At 35.6% G+C, this 17510-nt stretch overlaps 1 protein-coding gene across 1 annotated transcript in view; it reads left to right on the plus strand.

Annotated features, from left to right (window-relative positions):
* The first annotated feature begins 1000 nt into the window (after positions 1-1000).
* KCNH8 (potassium voltage-gated channel subfamily H member 8) overlaps positions 1001-17510 on the plus strand; it is a 368934-nt gene continuing 352424 nt past the window's right edge. Inside the window, exon 1 of the mRNA XM_003265242.3 lies at positions 1001-1232. Within this exon, the coding sequence (XP_003265290.1) occupies positions 1157-1232 (76 nt within the window). The 5' untranslated portion in view covers positions 1001-1156. The remainder of the gene's footprint in view (positions 1233-17510) is intronic.

The raw sequence follows: 17510 nt of genomic DNA on the forward strand, positions 1-17510 counted from the left end.
CTCAGTTCCTGGCCGTCCGCCAGGCTTTCTTCTTGGAGGTGTCAGTCTTCGGGAGTGGGGGCTGGGGAAAGGGGGACAGGCTAGGGGATTTGTGTTTGAAGCTATTTTTGGAAAGCAGCCTTACTGTTTTTACTTACGTGGTATTTTGCAAATTAATAAAAATAGCAAACTTTTCTAGAAATGCTTTATTCACATTTTACCGCAGAATGGGAAACCATCCATTGTCCGTTCAAAAGGCTATTTTTTTAAAGTTTGGGATGGCTTGCGGAGGCCAATGGCAATTTGGGGAGAAGGGCTGAAGCACCCCTTTTTGGAGCTCGGGGCCAGTTTCCCGGACTAAAAGACCCTGGTGACTGGGGATGGGCCTCACAACTAACTCGGGCTGCCCTGCCCCTGTCGCGTGGGCTCGCAATGGCAGGTGCTCCGGAAGGGGGCCGCCTCCCCGTGGGGCTCCTGGCTGCCTCTGCTCCCTTGGACACCACTGGGGGGCCTCCCCCTCCTAAGTTCTAGGTTTTGGCCGGATACCTGCCCCGACCTGTCTCCTCCCTTTCTCCAATACCACACCCACGGGACTCCAGTCTCCCCGGGAGTGGGACGGAGAGGGAACAAAGGGGTCTTTGTTCACTGGCTCCCGGGGGGTGGGAGTTGCGCTCGCTCTCCTTTCCCGGCGCCCCTTGGAGACCGGGAGGCTCAGCGCCTCTCCCAGCTCTCAGCGCCGCCCTCCCAGACCCCAGAGACGTCGGTCTGGGCGCGGCGCCCCGGGCCACTGCGGGCACTTTCCGGGCGGGCGACGTAGGGGGCGAGGCACCGCGCGGCGGCGCCTGGCGGGCACTGTTGCCCGCGGAGGGACGGTGGGGGGGGTTTCAGCAGCTGGCGGGGGTGGAGGGGGCGGAAGAGGGAGCCTGCGCCGGGCTGAGCCTGGAGGTGCGGGGCGGGCTTGGGGAGCGCTCTCGGGGCTCCTCCCGCCACAGCCAGGGCGGCTGGAACTCTCTCCCTCTCTCCCTCCATCCTTCCACTTCCCCTGTTCGGCCCCGCCGTCAGGCCGGGTCCCCCTTCCCTGCCGTCATCAGGTTTCCCTTCTCCCTTCTTGGCACTTTCCTTTCGAACCATCCTTCCGGACAAACTTTGATGGAGAATTTCACACCACGCTGGAAAAATGCCGGTTATGAAAGGATTACTGGCGCCGCAAAACACCTTCCTGGACACCATCGCCACCCGTTTTGACGGAACACGTAAGTCTTACACTTGGACGAGTGGTATGGCATTTTCTGAGACTGATTTTTCTCGTACACATTACTTTTGCTCCCACCTTCCCTTTTATACCAGCGGAGTGAATTTTCTTCTGTTCTTGCCAAGGTATCTTTTGTGCGGAGACATTTGTCCCCTCATGGTTTGGTGTAGTATTAACACTTTGTATTGGTGTAATAGTTGGCTCTCTTGAGTTCTTGCGTTTGTTAAGGACTGAAACGCAGCCTGAGGAAAGACCGACGCCCATATTCACTATGGGACCTGCATTTTGGTTTATCTTTAGGGAACTGGTTGTAATTTTCTGAGGTGAAAAGGGGAATATCGGTGTACCTAATCTTTCTAGAGTTTCAAGGCTCCCTAGATTAAATGGAGAGCTTGGAGTGTTCTTTCTTGGAGCTTCATTCCGTGATATCTTTCGGATAGGTATGATTTTCTGAGTTTAAGAAGTGCAGGATTGCCAAGTGTAAGCTTTCTGTAGAATTTTAAGTGTTGTGAGTTTGTCAGAACCTTGATTCCTGCTTTTGAGCTAGAATAGCCTATCTTTTAATCCTGAAATGAGCCTAACACTCAAGCAGAGGCTGTTCAGGAAGAAGGACATGAAGAAAGACTGATTTGATGATAAGAGAAAGTTTTTAGTTTTTTTGAGTAAGAATATTGTTGGACATTTAGCTCATTTAAGCTACAGTAGGAAAAAAATATGATGTTGTGTGGTTGCTAGCAGACGGTTCGTTATCATCTGCAAGTTGTTCTCTTTCAGGACCACGGTCAGGTCCCCACTCCTTCTCAGGCTTCTCAAGCTCTCTGCTTGACCCTGTGGATCTTCCTAGCTGGCTTTAACCCTGTAATTAGGAGTCTGTACTACCACCCCTAACAAATACTCTCAGTTGGTTTCACTACGAATATCCTCATCTTCTTTCTAGCTTATCCTGCTTCTGTGCACTGTCTTCCATTTTTCTGTTATTTGAGACTCAGAGAAACTCATTTATCCTAAAGTCCTTAGTGGTTCAAGTGTCATTGCTTTTACTCTGTATATTTCTTGGAGCTGATATGGGAGAGCAATGCTAATTTCATTTCCACTCCAGTAGTCTAAATACACAGTCTTATCTTTGGGTGGGAAGCAAGCCTTGGACTTATGCTTCAGGGATGGTTGGAAAAGTTTACATGAGAGAGAAATGAATCACTTACTTTAATTTTGTTCAGTTTTTATTTTTGACATCTAGCCTAATCATGGTAGTTGGTGTGGATATTTGGTCACTTCATAAGTGTTTTTATCTTTACATCTAGCCGTTCTTTTCCCTTTTATATTCTAAATGTGTTAGATGTTATGTATGAGGTGTAATGTTATTATGTATGTCTTTTTTAGATAATAATGATAAATATTATAGGAAAACTTCAAGTCCCTGCCATTGCCACTACCACACCACTGAAGCTCCACACAAAATCACCACTGCTGTGTTTTACCATGCATGATGGCGGGTACTACTATTTTACTATTCATTACCAGAGGTACTGATCAGTTTCATGTGGATGTTTTTTTTTGAAGTTGAGCATCCAAAACTAAAAGGCTGTAAACATTGATCCTGAATTTGTCTATTGAAAATGAGGTAATTGGCAAATGGTAATTGTTTATCTCATTGCCATTTAAAGTTGAATGAAGTGTAATGTGTAGTGAATCATCCCAGCACAGCCTTGGGAATTACTACAGTGATACATTCAGCTATCAATTGCTAATGAGAGGGGCTTTAAATCATCAGCGTGGAAATATCTTGGCTTCTGACTCTGACTATAGTAATATGCATGATAAGCAGGAGGGCATGTAGGGAGAGATGGATGTACTTGTGAATAGTTCTTTTTCTATGTTGGCTACACGTTAATGTTAATAAGATAGGTTAGATACTTTAAATCCTTATTTTTAAAGAAGGCCATCTTGACATACCTGTATTTAGTATAGTAAGAAATCAAAAAGTCTTTTGGAGACCATGCTTGGTCTGTGCTCCACAGCGTCTGGGGGATTCCTGGAGGGAACCAGTTTGCATGAAATCTGACAATCAGAGAAGCAAATTTGAAGGTGATAAGTAACACAAAGGTTGGCTTTGGCAAGATTTTGTTTACAACATTTAGTGAATATCTCTCCTCCCAAGAAACCCCACTCAATGCAAGAGGATTTTCTTTTCTCATTTTCTTTTCCTTTCTTTTTTTTTTCGTTTTGAATTGCAGGATGACTTGAATAATCTGAAACTTAACATACCTTAAACAAAATTTTAGCCACAAATTTTGGTATATCTAGAATCATGGGTATACCATTTTTCCAGCTAGCTATTTACTTTATCTTCTTATGCCATTGTTTCTTGTTGATACAGTTTTATAATTACTATCTCTGAAACTATTTTCCTATGATAATCCTTACTTCTCTTGATTTTTATAGCTGTCATTTATTTTCTTTTGCAAGAGAAAACTATTTACAAATTTTAAATTTACAAAATTGCCACCTGCTCAAAAACTTTGCTGGAAAGTGAATAATGTTAATTATACTCAATATGTACTATGCTGAGTTGGTATAATTTTTACCTTATTTGTGAAGTATATTTCACAGTAATGCTAGTTTTTGATTTTATTTTGGACAATTTTTATGAAAAAAAAATTAGAGAGCAAAGAACAACCCTGGCAAACTGCCTTGCTAACGTACCCAACATGCAGTATTATTATTAGCCTTATTAATTTATTTTATTGGAAAATAATGAAACAATGTAAGACATCATCTGAAAATCCTCCCAGGAAAAATAAATATATGACAACATAAAACTCTATAACATAATCCTACTATTTATCAGTTGAGATATTATCACAGGGCAACATAACAGAAGCTAATAATACATTTTATAACTTAGTGACACTTTATTATTTTACATATTATAATATTTATTCTTTTTAATATTTAAAAAGTGAACTCTGTCGGGATTGAAAGACACTTGTGGATTATTAATTGAAGCTATATTTTTCTGATATGCAATATAATTTGCAACCATTATTGAAAAATAAAAATATTATATAAAATTACCACTAAATGTATTTACTCTTGAAATATGTTCTATGGTTTGTGTTTAACTGAAGTGTAATAAGACTTAGAAAAACTAAGAACCTTAGAAATCTTAAATACGTATACCCCACTTAGGGGGAAAAAGGAAAAGTAATTCCAATGAATTTCTTTGAATTATTACACATAGCAAAAACCACTCACTTGTACCACTCTAAGACATACACATACACACATACACCACACACACACTCCTAACGTTATGGCCTGCAACTAGTTCACTTCTCCATAGTTTTTTTTTTTAAACATATTTACTGTAATTTAAGAAAATCTTTTCTGTTTAGACTTTTGCTTTAAGTAAATATTAATTTGGACAAAGGGAAAGTACAATAAGGGAACACATTGGTATATATTTGAAAAAATATATACCAATGTGTTTATATTTGAAAAAATAGTGTTTTTAGTACAATTGTTTGTCACAGGATACCATTTGAGAAAAACAGCTTTTTAAAAAAGATACAAAGCTTTCAGAGGGAAGTATCCATTTTCAAACATAATGGTGGATTAGCTTACATTTTCTAGGCATATGAAAATTTGGCCAGACTACTTCTTCCCTTTCGGGTTACTAAGACAAAAATTTAAGTTTTAAAGGAAGTTTGTAGCCCAGTGGACTCGATCAAGAAGATTCCAATCAAAGTATTCGAAATAATGGTTGTTTAGAAACTCATTAATATTTGCATATATTTTATGCACTTCTATATAGCCTGTTTGAAATGGTCCAAAGAAATTTGTTAAAATTGATGCCGGGAGCAGTGGCTCACGCCTGTAATCCCAGCACTTTGGGAGGCTGAGGTGGGCAGATCACTTGAGGCCAGCAGTTCGAGACCAGCCTGGCTGACATGGTGAAACCCTGTTTCTACTAAAAATACAAAAATTAGCCGGGTGCGGTAGCATGCACCTGTAATCCCAGCTACTTGGGAGGCTGAGGCAGGAGAATCCCTTGAGCTCAGGAGGCAGAGGCTGCAGTGAGCTGAGATCATGTCCCTGCACTCCAGCCTGGGTGACAGAGTGAGACTCTGTCTTAAAAAAAAAAAAAAAAAAGGAAAAGTAAAAGAAAAAAGAAAAGAAATTTGTTAAAATTGAAATACTTCCTCTACAGAGGAAATTCTCAGTGGTTTTTTTCTTTTTATCTTTTTGCTTTCATCAAGGTACATAGATCTCTTAATGTTAGAAGCATAGGGAGAAGGATAATGTACCCATTATCATACTCTTGACTTTGTAGATGAATTCTGTGCCCTCTAAAGGACTTATCACAGGGGTTCTGATAACTTTACTACAATGAAGAAAGTGTTAGAATGACAGGAATTGGATTTATGTCTTTACCAGAAATGATTTTCTTTTGATTAGTGATATATACAAATAATAAGAAAAGTTGTATTGCACAGTCTTAAAAGCTAACATCAGATAATTTTGACATTATTATATAGGGAAAATGAATATGCAATATGCTGAAAATTGAAATTATGTCCACGATATAGTCTTTCTAGGCTCTAACATTTTTCATTACTTTCAGTTCAAAGGCCATGGCATGAGACCTCTTCTGGCCAGTGAGACTGGCAAAGGACAAAAAGTCTTTACAGAAGCATATTGAGGAACCTGAGTTACTAGTTTCTGAGATATCCTAGACTCAACATACTTCTGGAAGAGGCACAGTCTCTCTAAAGAAATGTGTACTTTATTCATTCACTCAATCGTTTTTCTTTTTCTTTTTTTGTCTTTTCTTTTTCTTTCTTTTTTTTTTTTTTTGAGAGGAGTCTCACTCTGTCGCACAGGCTGGAGCGCAGTGGTGCGATCTTGGCTCACTGAAACCTCTGCCTCCCGGGTTCAAGCTACTCTCTGCCTCAGCCTCCCGAGTGGCTGGGATTACAGATGCCCACCACCACACCTGGCTAATTTTTTTGCATTTTTAGTAGAAACGGGGTTTCACCATCTTGGCCAGGCTGTTCTTGAACTCCTGACCTCGTGATCCACCCACCTCACCCTCCCAAAGTGCTGGGATGACAGGCGTGAGCCACTGCCCCTGGCCCAATCATTTTTCTAATAATATTCAATGAATACCGACTATACACAAAGCCATTATGCTAGGATATTTGGAATAAATCAGGATTATCTTTTTCTCAAATGGGGCAATGTAACATGCACAAATTACTATAATATAGATTAGAAAAAGATAAGTGTAATTTGGAAGGTGCAGACAAAGGGCTATGCACATTTGGGTGAGGGAGGAATAGTTTCTGTGCAGGAATGATCTGAGAGGACTTCATATAACAAATAACTTTGGGTGGGAATGATTGTATCATATATGATAGGTGCAAAAACAATATTCTATTTAATTTGTCAGTTTGTACAGTACTCGTCATTGAGGCTGGGAAGAGCCTTTAGTGAGAATAAGAGGCATTTTAAAGGGTGTTAAGGGGTCAATGTAGAAGTAAGAGGGCAATGGAAAGTAGGTTAGACCAGCCATAAAAGATCTTTAAACCCACAGCTTTTAGTCATAATAAGCCATTGGAAGTGATAGATCCATATTTTGGTAAAAAACTATGGTGCCATCTATGTCTAGTTAAAAAACTCCCCAAATGCTCAACCTTCCCATGTTCCACAGTCTAAAGCACACTACAGCAGATGCCAACTTTAGACTTGGGATGTTTCTTTTCACTATCTCTTCTAATAATACTTTTTAAAATAAAGGTTCCATAGAATGCAGTGAAGTTGATGTATTCATTTTCTTAGGAATGTTTCTTTCTCCCAGGGAGTTAACTTTCTCTTAAGGAAGTGATAAATTTATTTCTCACCACATAGCTGACTACTCTTCTCCTCCAGGGCGGTTTACCCCTGTGTTATTCTAGAGTTATGTCCTTGGTCAAGAAAAAGAATTGAGGGTTTGCTGGAATTCAGTGCCAGTGAACTTGATTGGAGAAATCCCAACAGTAAAAGGTAAAGAGTTGGAACTGCTGCAAAGATAGTATGCTTCACCCTGGCAGTGTATATTTGCTGATCTCGTCTAAATGCTGTGTTTAAAATCCAAAATACAAACATCAAAGATGAGACTTCATCTTCACCTATGACCTAGTTCATATTTAGCAACTGGAGCAATTGAAGAGCTTTCTCAGTAATTTAAACAGGCAAATATAGTTATTGGATTATAAATTCCCTGGAAGATATATTTTGCTTTCCTTTATAGTTGTTAATACAACCATCTTTGTCACATAAACCCTTCAAATGCCACGTGTCCCCAAATGAACTAATAATCTTTTCTAGCCTTTGAAACCTATTTGTTTTCTTACATTTCCAGCCTCATTATTGGCATCACCACCCATCCAGTTCTTCAAGCTGCAAATCTGAGTTGGCCTTGACTGCCTACACATCTAATTAATTATCAAATTTTTAATATTTTACTGCAGAAATGCCCTAATTTGGCGCCTCATTTCCCTCTTTATTGCTTCTGTTTTAATTTTGATCATCTTTTTCTTATCTCCACAATTGCAGCCTTTCTCTAACTAGACCCCTGTGACCATCAGTCCCTTCTACTCCCACTTGTTCAGTTTCCATTGTTCCCAGAGTGATTTCCATTTAAAACAATATTACCACTTAATCATGTAACGCTCCTGCTTAGAGCCATGCATTGGCTCCCTGCTGCCTTTTGGATAATGTCCAATGTCCTTAACATCATCCGACCCCAAGATGATTCTGCAAAATCTTTTCCAACCACTGTCTCCCAGGCTACACACATACTCATTCTAAATTCCCTGCTCTTTCATGGTTTTGGGACTCTGCTTTTCACTTGAAGAGCAAGATGCTTTTTGTTCGAGATCCATCCTAAAGATTACATTCTATCAAACTCCTTCTCTGAGGCTCCGAGTAAAGTTACATGACATTTCCTCTATACTTCCACATGGCCTTGCCCATTCCTCTAATCAGCTTTTATATGTGCTATAATTATATGCTTTCATATTTTAACACTCAACCATGAACTCCTTGAAGCCTTAACTATGTCATTACTCCCATTGCTTAGACTTATAGTTGAAATGGTCTTTGCTCAGTAAATATTTCTTTGAGTAAAAGAATTTCAACTTCTTTGAAGGCCAGGGCTGTATATTAATTATATTTATCTCCCTTTAGTGGTACCTGGTGTTCCTTTTATTCACTATTGCATGATTACCTTTAGTTTTGAGAGAGAATACTGGACTGCCTTCCAGCCTCTTATTTTCACATGGTTCAAGCACAAATTTCTTTTACAAACTCTAGTGATAATAGTGTCTATCATCTTGGGCATGTCTACATGCATGCTGTGTACTTTGCTGGTGCTTTTTCTGTTCCTACCACAACCCAATAACCCAGCAAGGTGGAAGGCAGCACCCACTTTTTGAGTCAAAGATGACAAAATTCAAGCCCAGAATTCTACTATATTGTATTAGCCTGTGATTTTTCTACTATATCATACTGCCTCTAAAATGTGCTTGTATAGCAAGTGTAAACAGATTAGGGTGGTTTGTGGTATTGTTTCTAGTTTCTAGCTCTTGCAAATAAGATATTTCTTTAAAGATTTTAGCCATTTCTAGTTTATATGCTGTTTGTTCCCCTTTGGATATATTATGCTTTAAATACTTGTCATTTAAGTGATGTTTTAAAATTGGTATTTAAGATTCATAACTGGAACTACTAAATACATTCACCGTGGAAAGCAGTTTTGCTCATCAAAGAAAATCTAGTGTCCATTTTTTTTTAAAAAAGGAAATCCATTTTCTTTGAGATTTTTCTGCTTAGAATTTGCTGACTGTAGTACTCTCTAGTGATTTCTTTTTGTTGTGAGGTTAATCTCTCTGTGAAGATATTCTAGTTCTCATAGCTATTATAGTGACATCATTTTGGATATTTTCCTTGTTAGGGTCATATAGAGGAAATTCTTCCATGTATTTTGAGTCTGCTTTTATTGGGAGGAATATATTTTCCAATGTCAGGTACTGTTGACATCTTTTAACAGAAATAGTTTACTTTTTCTCCACAGTAAACTTACAGGAAGAAGTAAGGGTAGTGAGCCCTCCAACTCTCAAGGCTATAAAGCCTTTTTTTTTAAAAAAAAAAAAAAAAAAAAAGGTTTTCTTTTGTTCTGTTAAGTATTTTGGACAGACATCTTTATTGTATTTGTCAGTCCAAATGAATCTCTTATTCCAGTTATTGAACTAGATGGAACAGAGACCAGAGCACTTACCAGTCTTGCCATGTTTTATTTGATTTTGTGGAAAAAAGGATCCGCATAAGAAGTTCAGATTTTATTGAAATGTCAAATATCCAGTTTGACAAGAAGTAGATGGCTGTTACCTGTGGTGTTCTGGCTATTCCTTCAATGGAGAGAATAAAGTAGAAGGTAAAATTGGGCAAGGTTTTTACCTTAACATCTGGATAAATGTTTTGCTGTGATTCGATGAGTTATGGAAAAGAATGAGGGTATTGGGCCTGCGGCAATGAGAAGGAGCTTTTGTGTTGTATTAATTTGGTACAGTTTTGGTCTGGCTACATCTCAGTCATCTGAAAATGAGCCTGTCCTTCTCTCTCAACAAATGTGTAGTTTTAGGTTTTAGGATACATCATTAATAAAAACTTAGGCCTCTTGTTTCTCTGTACAGTATTCATATTACATATTGTATTATTGGTTCTAGCAAGTCAAAATTTATAAAATTATTTGGTAGATATTAATAATGGCTAACATTTGTATAGCATTTCAGCATTCGTTATGTCGTCACTTGAATTGTTTTCAAGTTAATGGATGAAAAGTGGTTTCTTGTGATTGTTAATGTACATTTGTTTACTATAATTGAAGTTCAGAATTTTTTAATATGTTTAAGAGATATTTAAAGGCTTTCTTGAGCATTACTTGTTTATATTCATTGTCTCTTATTAATTGAATTGTTGTTTTTCCCTTTTTTGACATCTTTGAGCCATTTATATAGTTTTAAAAATGGAACACTTTATTAGTAATACGAATTGTATACATTTTCCCAGTTTTGGTTGGTCTTTTATTTTTATATAGATGAATTAATAAATTTCCCTGTTATGATATCTAGATTTTATGTCATAGAGAGGCATTCCCTATTTTGAAATTACTATTATTATTATTTCTAATTTTTCATTTTTGTGGGTACATAGTAGGTGTATAATTTTTAAAACATATCCCATATGTTCTACTATAGTTTTATTTTATGTATTCAATTTTTTTCTCCTCCATTAATAAGTTCTGTAATTTAATCTACTGAGTGTAATATAGGGATCAAAATTATTTTATTTTCAAATTCCTATCCTAAGAGTTTATAGACTTAAGAATTGGACAAATTTCCCAACAATGTTATTCAACAATTCATCTTCTTTATGTTAATTTGAAATGTCTAGTTTATCATATTTTATATTCCTCTATGTAATTCTATTTCTTGACTTTCTATCCTATTATATTAACTGATCTTTTTCTGTAAATTTTAGTACTACAATTTTAATTATAGAATATTTGTGATATGTTCTTAAAATTCTCATTCCATGATTTTGTTTTCAGAATTTTATTTGACTAATTGTACTTATTTGGAAGTCTATATGACTTTAAGTATCAGATTTTCTAATTGAAAAAAATCCTGATGGTATTTTTAATGGACTAATCTACAGGAAATACGATATTTTTGTGATGTTGAAAATTCATATTCAAAAACTTACTAGATATTTTTATTGTTTACACCTTTTGAGGGAGTTCTCAATAAAACATTTTGTACTTATCTTGTGCCTAGTAATTTTATCTTTGCAATTGCTATGAAAAATAGAAAGTTTTCTTTCACTGTTTTGCTTTTTCTAATTCAATCATGTTTGTTTATTTGAAGGAAATTAACTTCTATATGTTATTAATTTTTTTAACCAGCCAGCTTACTGACTTTCTTCTATCCTTTGTAATAATTCTGGTGCTGGGTTCTTGAAGTTTTCAGATAAGAAATAATACTGGCCTTAAATAATAAAAATTTTGCCTTTTGTTTCTAATTTTTGCAACTCTTACTTTTTCCCTTTTGTTTAATTGCTTTGACATTTTAAGACCAATGTTAAAACATGGTGACCATAAAGAAAACCCTTCTCCTTCTTAACTTTAAGGGGTATTATTTTATTGTTTTTCTAATGAGTGTTTTCTGGCTTGTCGTTTGAGAGGTAAATATTTTATTATATATTTGTGCTTTATTAGAAGACTTTGTAATGTATTCCTATTTCATTAAGCCTTTTTATCAATTGTCTTTTTATTACCTATCAAGGCTATTCTTTCTGTGTTATTGAATCAATTAATATAATGAATTCAACAGGTTTCGTAATAGTGAACTATCTTTGCATCCCTTCAATAAAAGTTACTTGCTATGCTGCTGGATTTTCTCTCCACTAATAGAACTTTTACACTGAATATATATAGAGAGATATATATGTAAAAATATATATACACACAAATATAATATGGTGTATATGTAGTATGGTGTATATATATACACATATATGATATGTTGTGCATATATTATCATATTGGAATTTACATTCTTTTCTTGGACGTGTATATTATTTGACTTTGGTAAGAAAACTACACACTCATATTTGTGCCGATTATAAGGTGGTCCCACCTGGTTTAGCATTTGTGCAGATTTTTCATATTGTAATAAGGCATTGTTATTCATTGTTGCATGAAAACAGGGCCAAGATTGGTTGGCAGATCTCCAGTTAGTTCTTATAGTTTTGGCTATGGCCTTGCCTAATAGTGTCTCAAACGTTTGTGTAGTGAATATAGTTTTTACTTCAGTGTGTGTTTAAATCTGAAAGACGCCCAGCAATATCACATATTTTTCAGACACAAAACGTTTGTATCTAAACACTTTTCAGATACGAAACATTTGTATCTATATCTGTATCTATATCTGTATCTATATCTATATATATCATCTCCTTTCCTATAACAACATGCACATTGTACACCAACTAGTAATGTCTCATAGTCTGTGAGAGCCTAAGGTTACCAGCCCACAAGTTAGTGGAGTCAGTTGGAAATATGGGAAATTATAGTGCATGTATACATGCAATATGTTTAGAGCTTATCAGTATCTTTGGTATTAAAAAAATCCTACAATAAACCTTTTTGGGATCAATGACCTCACAAAAATGAAAAATAAGTTTAATGAATTATTAAATTCTCATTTCTAAAAAAATTGATGATGCATAGATAACTGGGAGAAAATGCAGACATTTACATTTGTCATGGGTGCCCACATTGACTGCATTATAGTAACTCACCACATTAAAATCAGAATGCATAAATCTGCTGAATAAGCATCAGCATGTATTTTAAAAACTAGTAACTGATTTAAGAAGACTGTACTTAAAAATTATGATTCATTCTGCAGACAGTATCTTGGACATATTTTGTGAAGCATGACTTTTCATTTAGATCAAAGGACTGCTCTTCCAAATGAATTTCATTTATTCATTTTTTTGGTAAGGGTTTGTAGTGATATAATTTACATATATTAAATCACTCCTTTTAAGTGCAGAGTTCATTGAATTTTGCAAAATATATGCAATCATGTAACGACCACCACAGTCAAGATTTAGAACAGCATCCTCAGCCCCAAAGGTCAGTACCCTCCTCCCACTTCCAGTACATAGCAGCTACTAATCTATTTTTATGCCTAAAATTTCCTTTGTTTAATATGTAATATTAATGAAATTATATACAGTACCTGGCCCCTTAAAAAGCAGCTTTGCTTTCCATGATTTCAGTTATGTTCTGTGAGCTGAATCCCAAAAATATCAAATGGAAAATCCCATAAATAAACAATCCATAAGATTTAAATTGCACACCCTTCTGAGTAGTGTGATGATACCTCACGCTATCCCACTCCATCCCACCCAGGATATGAACTATCTCTTTATTCAGAGTATCCATGCTGTACATGCTACCTCTCCTTTAGTCACATAGTAGGCATCTTGGTTATCTCATCAACTGTTGCAGTTTCACGGTGCTTGTATTCAAGTAAACCTTATTTTACTTAATAATGGCCCTAAAGCGCAAGAGTGGTGATGCTGGTGATTCGGCATCACCAAAAGAAGTCAGAAAGTGCTTCCTTTAAGTAAAAAAGTGAAAGTGCTTCCTTTAAGTAAAAAAGTGAGAAGAGGAAAAAAATGTGCTGAGGTTGCTAAGATCCACAGTATGAATAAACCTATCTGTGAAATTGTGAAGGAAAAAAAATTGTGCTAGTCTTGCTGTCACACTTCAAACTGCAAAAGTTACAGCCACAATGCATGATAAGTGATTAGTTAAGATGAAAAAGGCATTACATTTGTGGGTAGAATACATGAACAGAAACATGTTCCAATTGAGGGCAACTGGGTTTGGTACTATCGTCGGTTTTAGGCATCCACCAGGTGGTCTTGGAACATATCCCTCTCAGGTAAGGGGGAATTACTGTATGTAGCATTCGTTTGTCTGCCTTCTTTCACTTAGATAAATGATTTTGCAATTTAATCCTTTTTTTGAGGGAAGCAGTAGTTTGTTCTGTTTCATTGTTGAAAATTTTGTTCATTTTGATTCTAAGTTTTCTTCTGTGTGTAGAAAAGAATGAAGCACCAGTGATTAATATGTTGTTATTAGTAACAGCACTTGGCAAGTATTCATGTCATCAGTGTTTCCAATGGAAAACCAGTTAACTTTAATAATGGTTGAACTTTTGTATCTAATTGAAGTAAAACTTTTCAAAGTGCGTTCTGTAGGTGAGTTATATTTCTCTGTAAATGTTGTTGTAAATTCAGTTTAAAAGGTCATTAAAGATAAAGGTATTAATTTTATGGTGACAAAGCAAATGTAAATTTTGATAGAGCACAGTATCATGGCAAAGACTGCTTTCTAAATTAATAAAATGTATGAAGCATAAATGTTCTCGGACTTGATGTAGTGTACACATAATTCACTTCTGTGTTATCACTATAGAAGTTGGACTGGTCAAAATTACCATATATTTTATAGGTACAGTAATTACACTAAGTGATTAGATACATTAAATACAGAAAAACTATTTGGCATGACACTACATGATTTCTTTTTTTTAATGCCTGTTGTCAGTCAGAGTTTTGAAATATCTGAGCCTTTGAATTATTACTTGTAAACAATCTAAGTGTTCAACAAAGTTATTAGTCTTTTCTAAATGAGCCGTTTATGTTTTCTTTTCATTTTGTTTGAAATCACTTGAAAATATTTAACCAAGGTTTGTAATTAAACAAAACACTAAAAACTTCAGCTTTTAAACATTTTAACAAATAGCAACTTTTTAAAAACAAAACTTGCAGATAGAAGCACATTGAAATGTACCACTGAAGGCCAGGCGTGGTGGTCCACACCTGCAATCCCAGCACTTTGAGATACCGAGGCAGGTGGATCACTTGTGGCCAGGAGTTCGAGACCAGCCTGGTCAACATGGTGAAAACCCGTCTCTACTAAAAATACAAAAAAATAAAAATAAAAAAAATAAAAAATTAGCTGGGCATGGTGGTGCATGTCTGTGGCTGAGGCATGGGAATCATTTGAACCTGGGAGGTGGAGGTTGCAGTGAGCCAAGATCACGCCACTGCACTCCAGCCTGGGCGACAGAGTGAGACTCCTTCTCAAAGAAAAAGAAAAAGAAAAAAAGAAATATATTACTAGATAAGGAAGGGAAAAATATTAAACAATGAGAGCTCAAACTATTTACTAGACCTAATGTTAAAATTATTTAATTTTTCTTTGAGATAGTTTAACTTAGAAAATATTTTGGTGGAATTTGTTTTTAACTAGATAAATGTATGTTCCGTACTGATTTTGCAATCTCTAAATCTGGAACAACATTACAAAGAATCATGCAGACACCTATTATGATAAATTTTTATATTACAAAAATGTTTTTGAAGGTAGTTACCCTGAATGAGGCAAAATAAGAGGTAATATTTTGACTGAAATGTTTGCACTTTCCAATATAAAAAATACATAATTCAGAAAATTCGTAGCATATCATAATTTGGGGGAAAAGTAGAATTTAAAATATCCTCTATTTAGCAAAATTTGCTGTATGCCTACAGGTTATTTTAGCAACCATAGATAATATTTTTTCAATTAAACTTTTTATGGTCTGTTGTGAATAGTTTATTGAAGATGTCAACAATTTCAAATTTATTAACTATGAAATGCACCTTTGAGGAAAATTACAGGCAATTTTATGGAAAAAATAAAAATAATGATACTACATAGAGGAAAAGCAAAAACATAGTCTTCAAAATAACACCAACAACTTGGCATAAGAGACAGATATGGCTAAATACATGATTTAAATATGAAAAAATATAATAAAATATTATTATATTTAGTGTACTATTTTATTTTCTGGTAATGTGTATATATAAAAATATATATATATAACAGAAATAATTTTACTTTTTAAAATATTTTTGCAAAAGTAAATCTTATAGGTTTATCAATATAATAAAACTAGTCAAAACTAAAAACAAATACTTAAAGAATTATATTGTTTTATTCTTTAATACTTTCACTCTCAAAGCAGTCCCTAATTTATACCTTATTTTATACTCACTTTATAAAATCATTTTCAAAGCCATCTGAACTAGGCAGGGGTTTTGGGTGTGCCTCAGATTGCCAAGCACAAATTTCCAAAAAGTAGACTTTTAAAATAATTTAATTTTTATATTATCTTCTGAGGTAGATTGATCAAATTGACAAGAAATTACTCCATAATTTTAATTGTTAATACACAGTTGACTCTTGAACAACAGAGGTTTGAATTGCACGAGTCCACTTATACAAGGATTTTCTTCCACCTCTGCCTCCTCCCATGAGACAACAAGGCTGACCTCTCCTCTTCCTCTTCTTCCTCAGTCTACTCAATGTGATGATAAGGATGAAGACCTTTATGACTATCCACTTCCACTTAATGAATAGTAAATCTATTTTCTCTTCTTTATAACTTTCTTATTAACATTTTCTTTTCTCTAGCTTAATTTATTGTAAGAATACAGTGTATAGTACATATAACATACAAAATACATGTTAATTGACTGTGTTATCAATAAGGCTTCCAGTCAACAGCAGGCTATTAGTAGTTAAATTTTGGGAGAGTCAAGTTATATGCAGATTTTCTACTGGAGGGAGGTGCCACTAGTTCAAGGTCAACAGTAAATATTAAATATTCAACAGTTGATATAACACTGATATCTCTTTAATTTTCATATTCTAGAAACATTGACATGCAGATGACATGTGTCTCTTTTGACCTGTCATTGCTCTTAGACGTGTTTATTGTGCTCACTTGAGAGACAAGGAGCCAGAGAACCCTAAAGAGGCTAAGTATTTTTGTCTCAAAGCTAGAACAGGAGAAGGCTTGGCTGTTATTCTCTTCTTAATTGCAAAACCCATGCTCTTCCTTCAACTTTACTGTGATTTTGGTTTGAAAAGAGGAAAAGGGAAGAGAATTAACATTCAATAAGCAAATTTGGACCTAATGCTGTACTTGATATTTTCACCTTCATTAGCTAATTTAATCTCAGCAACAATGCAAGTTAGATGTTTCTGTTCTGACTTTATGGATTGGGAAACTGAAGCCCAGAAAGGTTTAATAAATTGTCAAAAGTCACACATTTTGTAAGTAGTGAAGCTGGAATCTATGCACATGGTTTTGACAATGGCAGGCCCTGTTTAATAAAAGGCAAAAATTGGATCTAAAGTGTAAGGCATTAAATTTATGATTAAGAACTTGATGATCATATGTGACTTCGCTGTGAGATACATACAAGCTATTTTTATGCTTTTTAAGAAGACATTATCTGGGAAGCTCAACCCATAAAGTCGCCAACTGGCAATGTTTTATCCACAGTATTTAGTAGGTTACTCAGGAATTTACCTCTCTTGTTAGAATAAAGTACCCAAAAGGCTGTTTTTACCTAAGGAGTAATAACCCACTGGTGTTGGAGAATTGAGAGCTCTGCTGTAAGTCCAAAACTTGTTAATATTATAATATATTCAGAGTTATCTGTAAAGCAATGTCACACTAACTTGAATTTTAAAATGCTTCTGGCTCATCAGTGGTTCTTTAGGGGTGGGGGTCAGGGTCAAGAGGGGTAGAATTTCAAA

Source organism: Nomascus leucogenys, chromosome 8 (assembly GCF_006542625.1).
Source record: "Nomascus leucogenys isolate Asia chromosome 8, Asia_NLE_v1, whole genome shotgun sequence".
NCBI classification, from domain to species: domain Eukaryota; kingdom Metazoa; phylum Chordata; class Mammalia; order Primates; family Hylobatidae; genus Nomascus; species Nomascus leucogenys.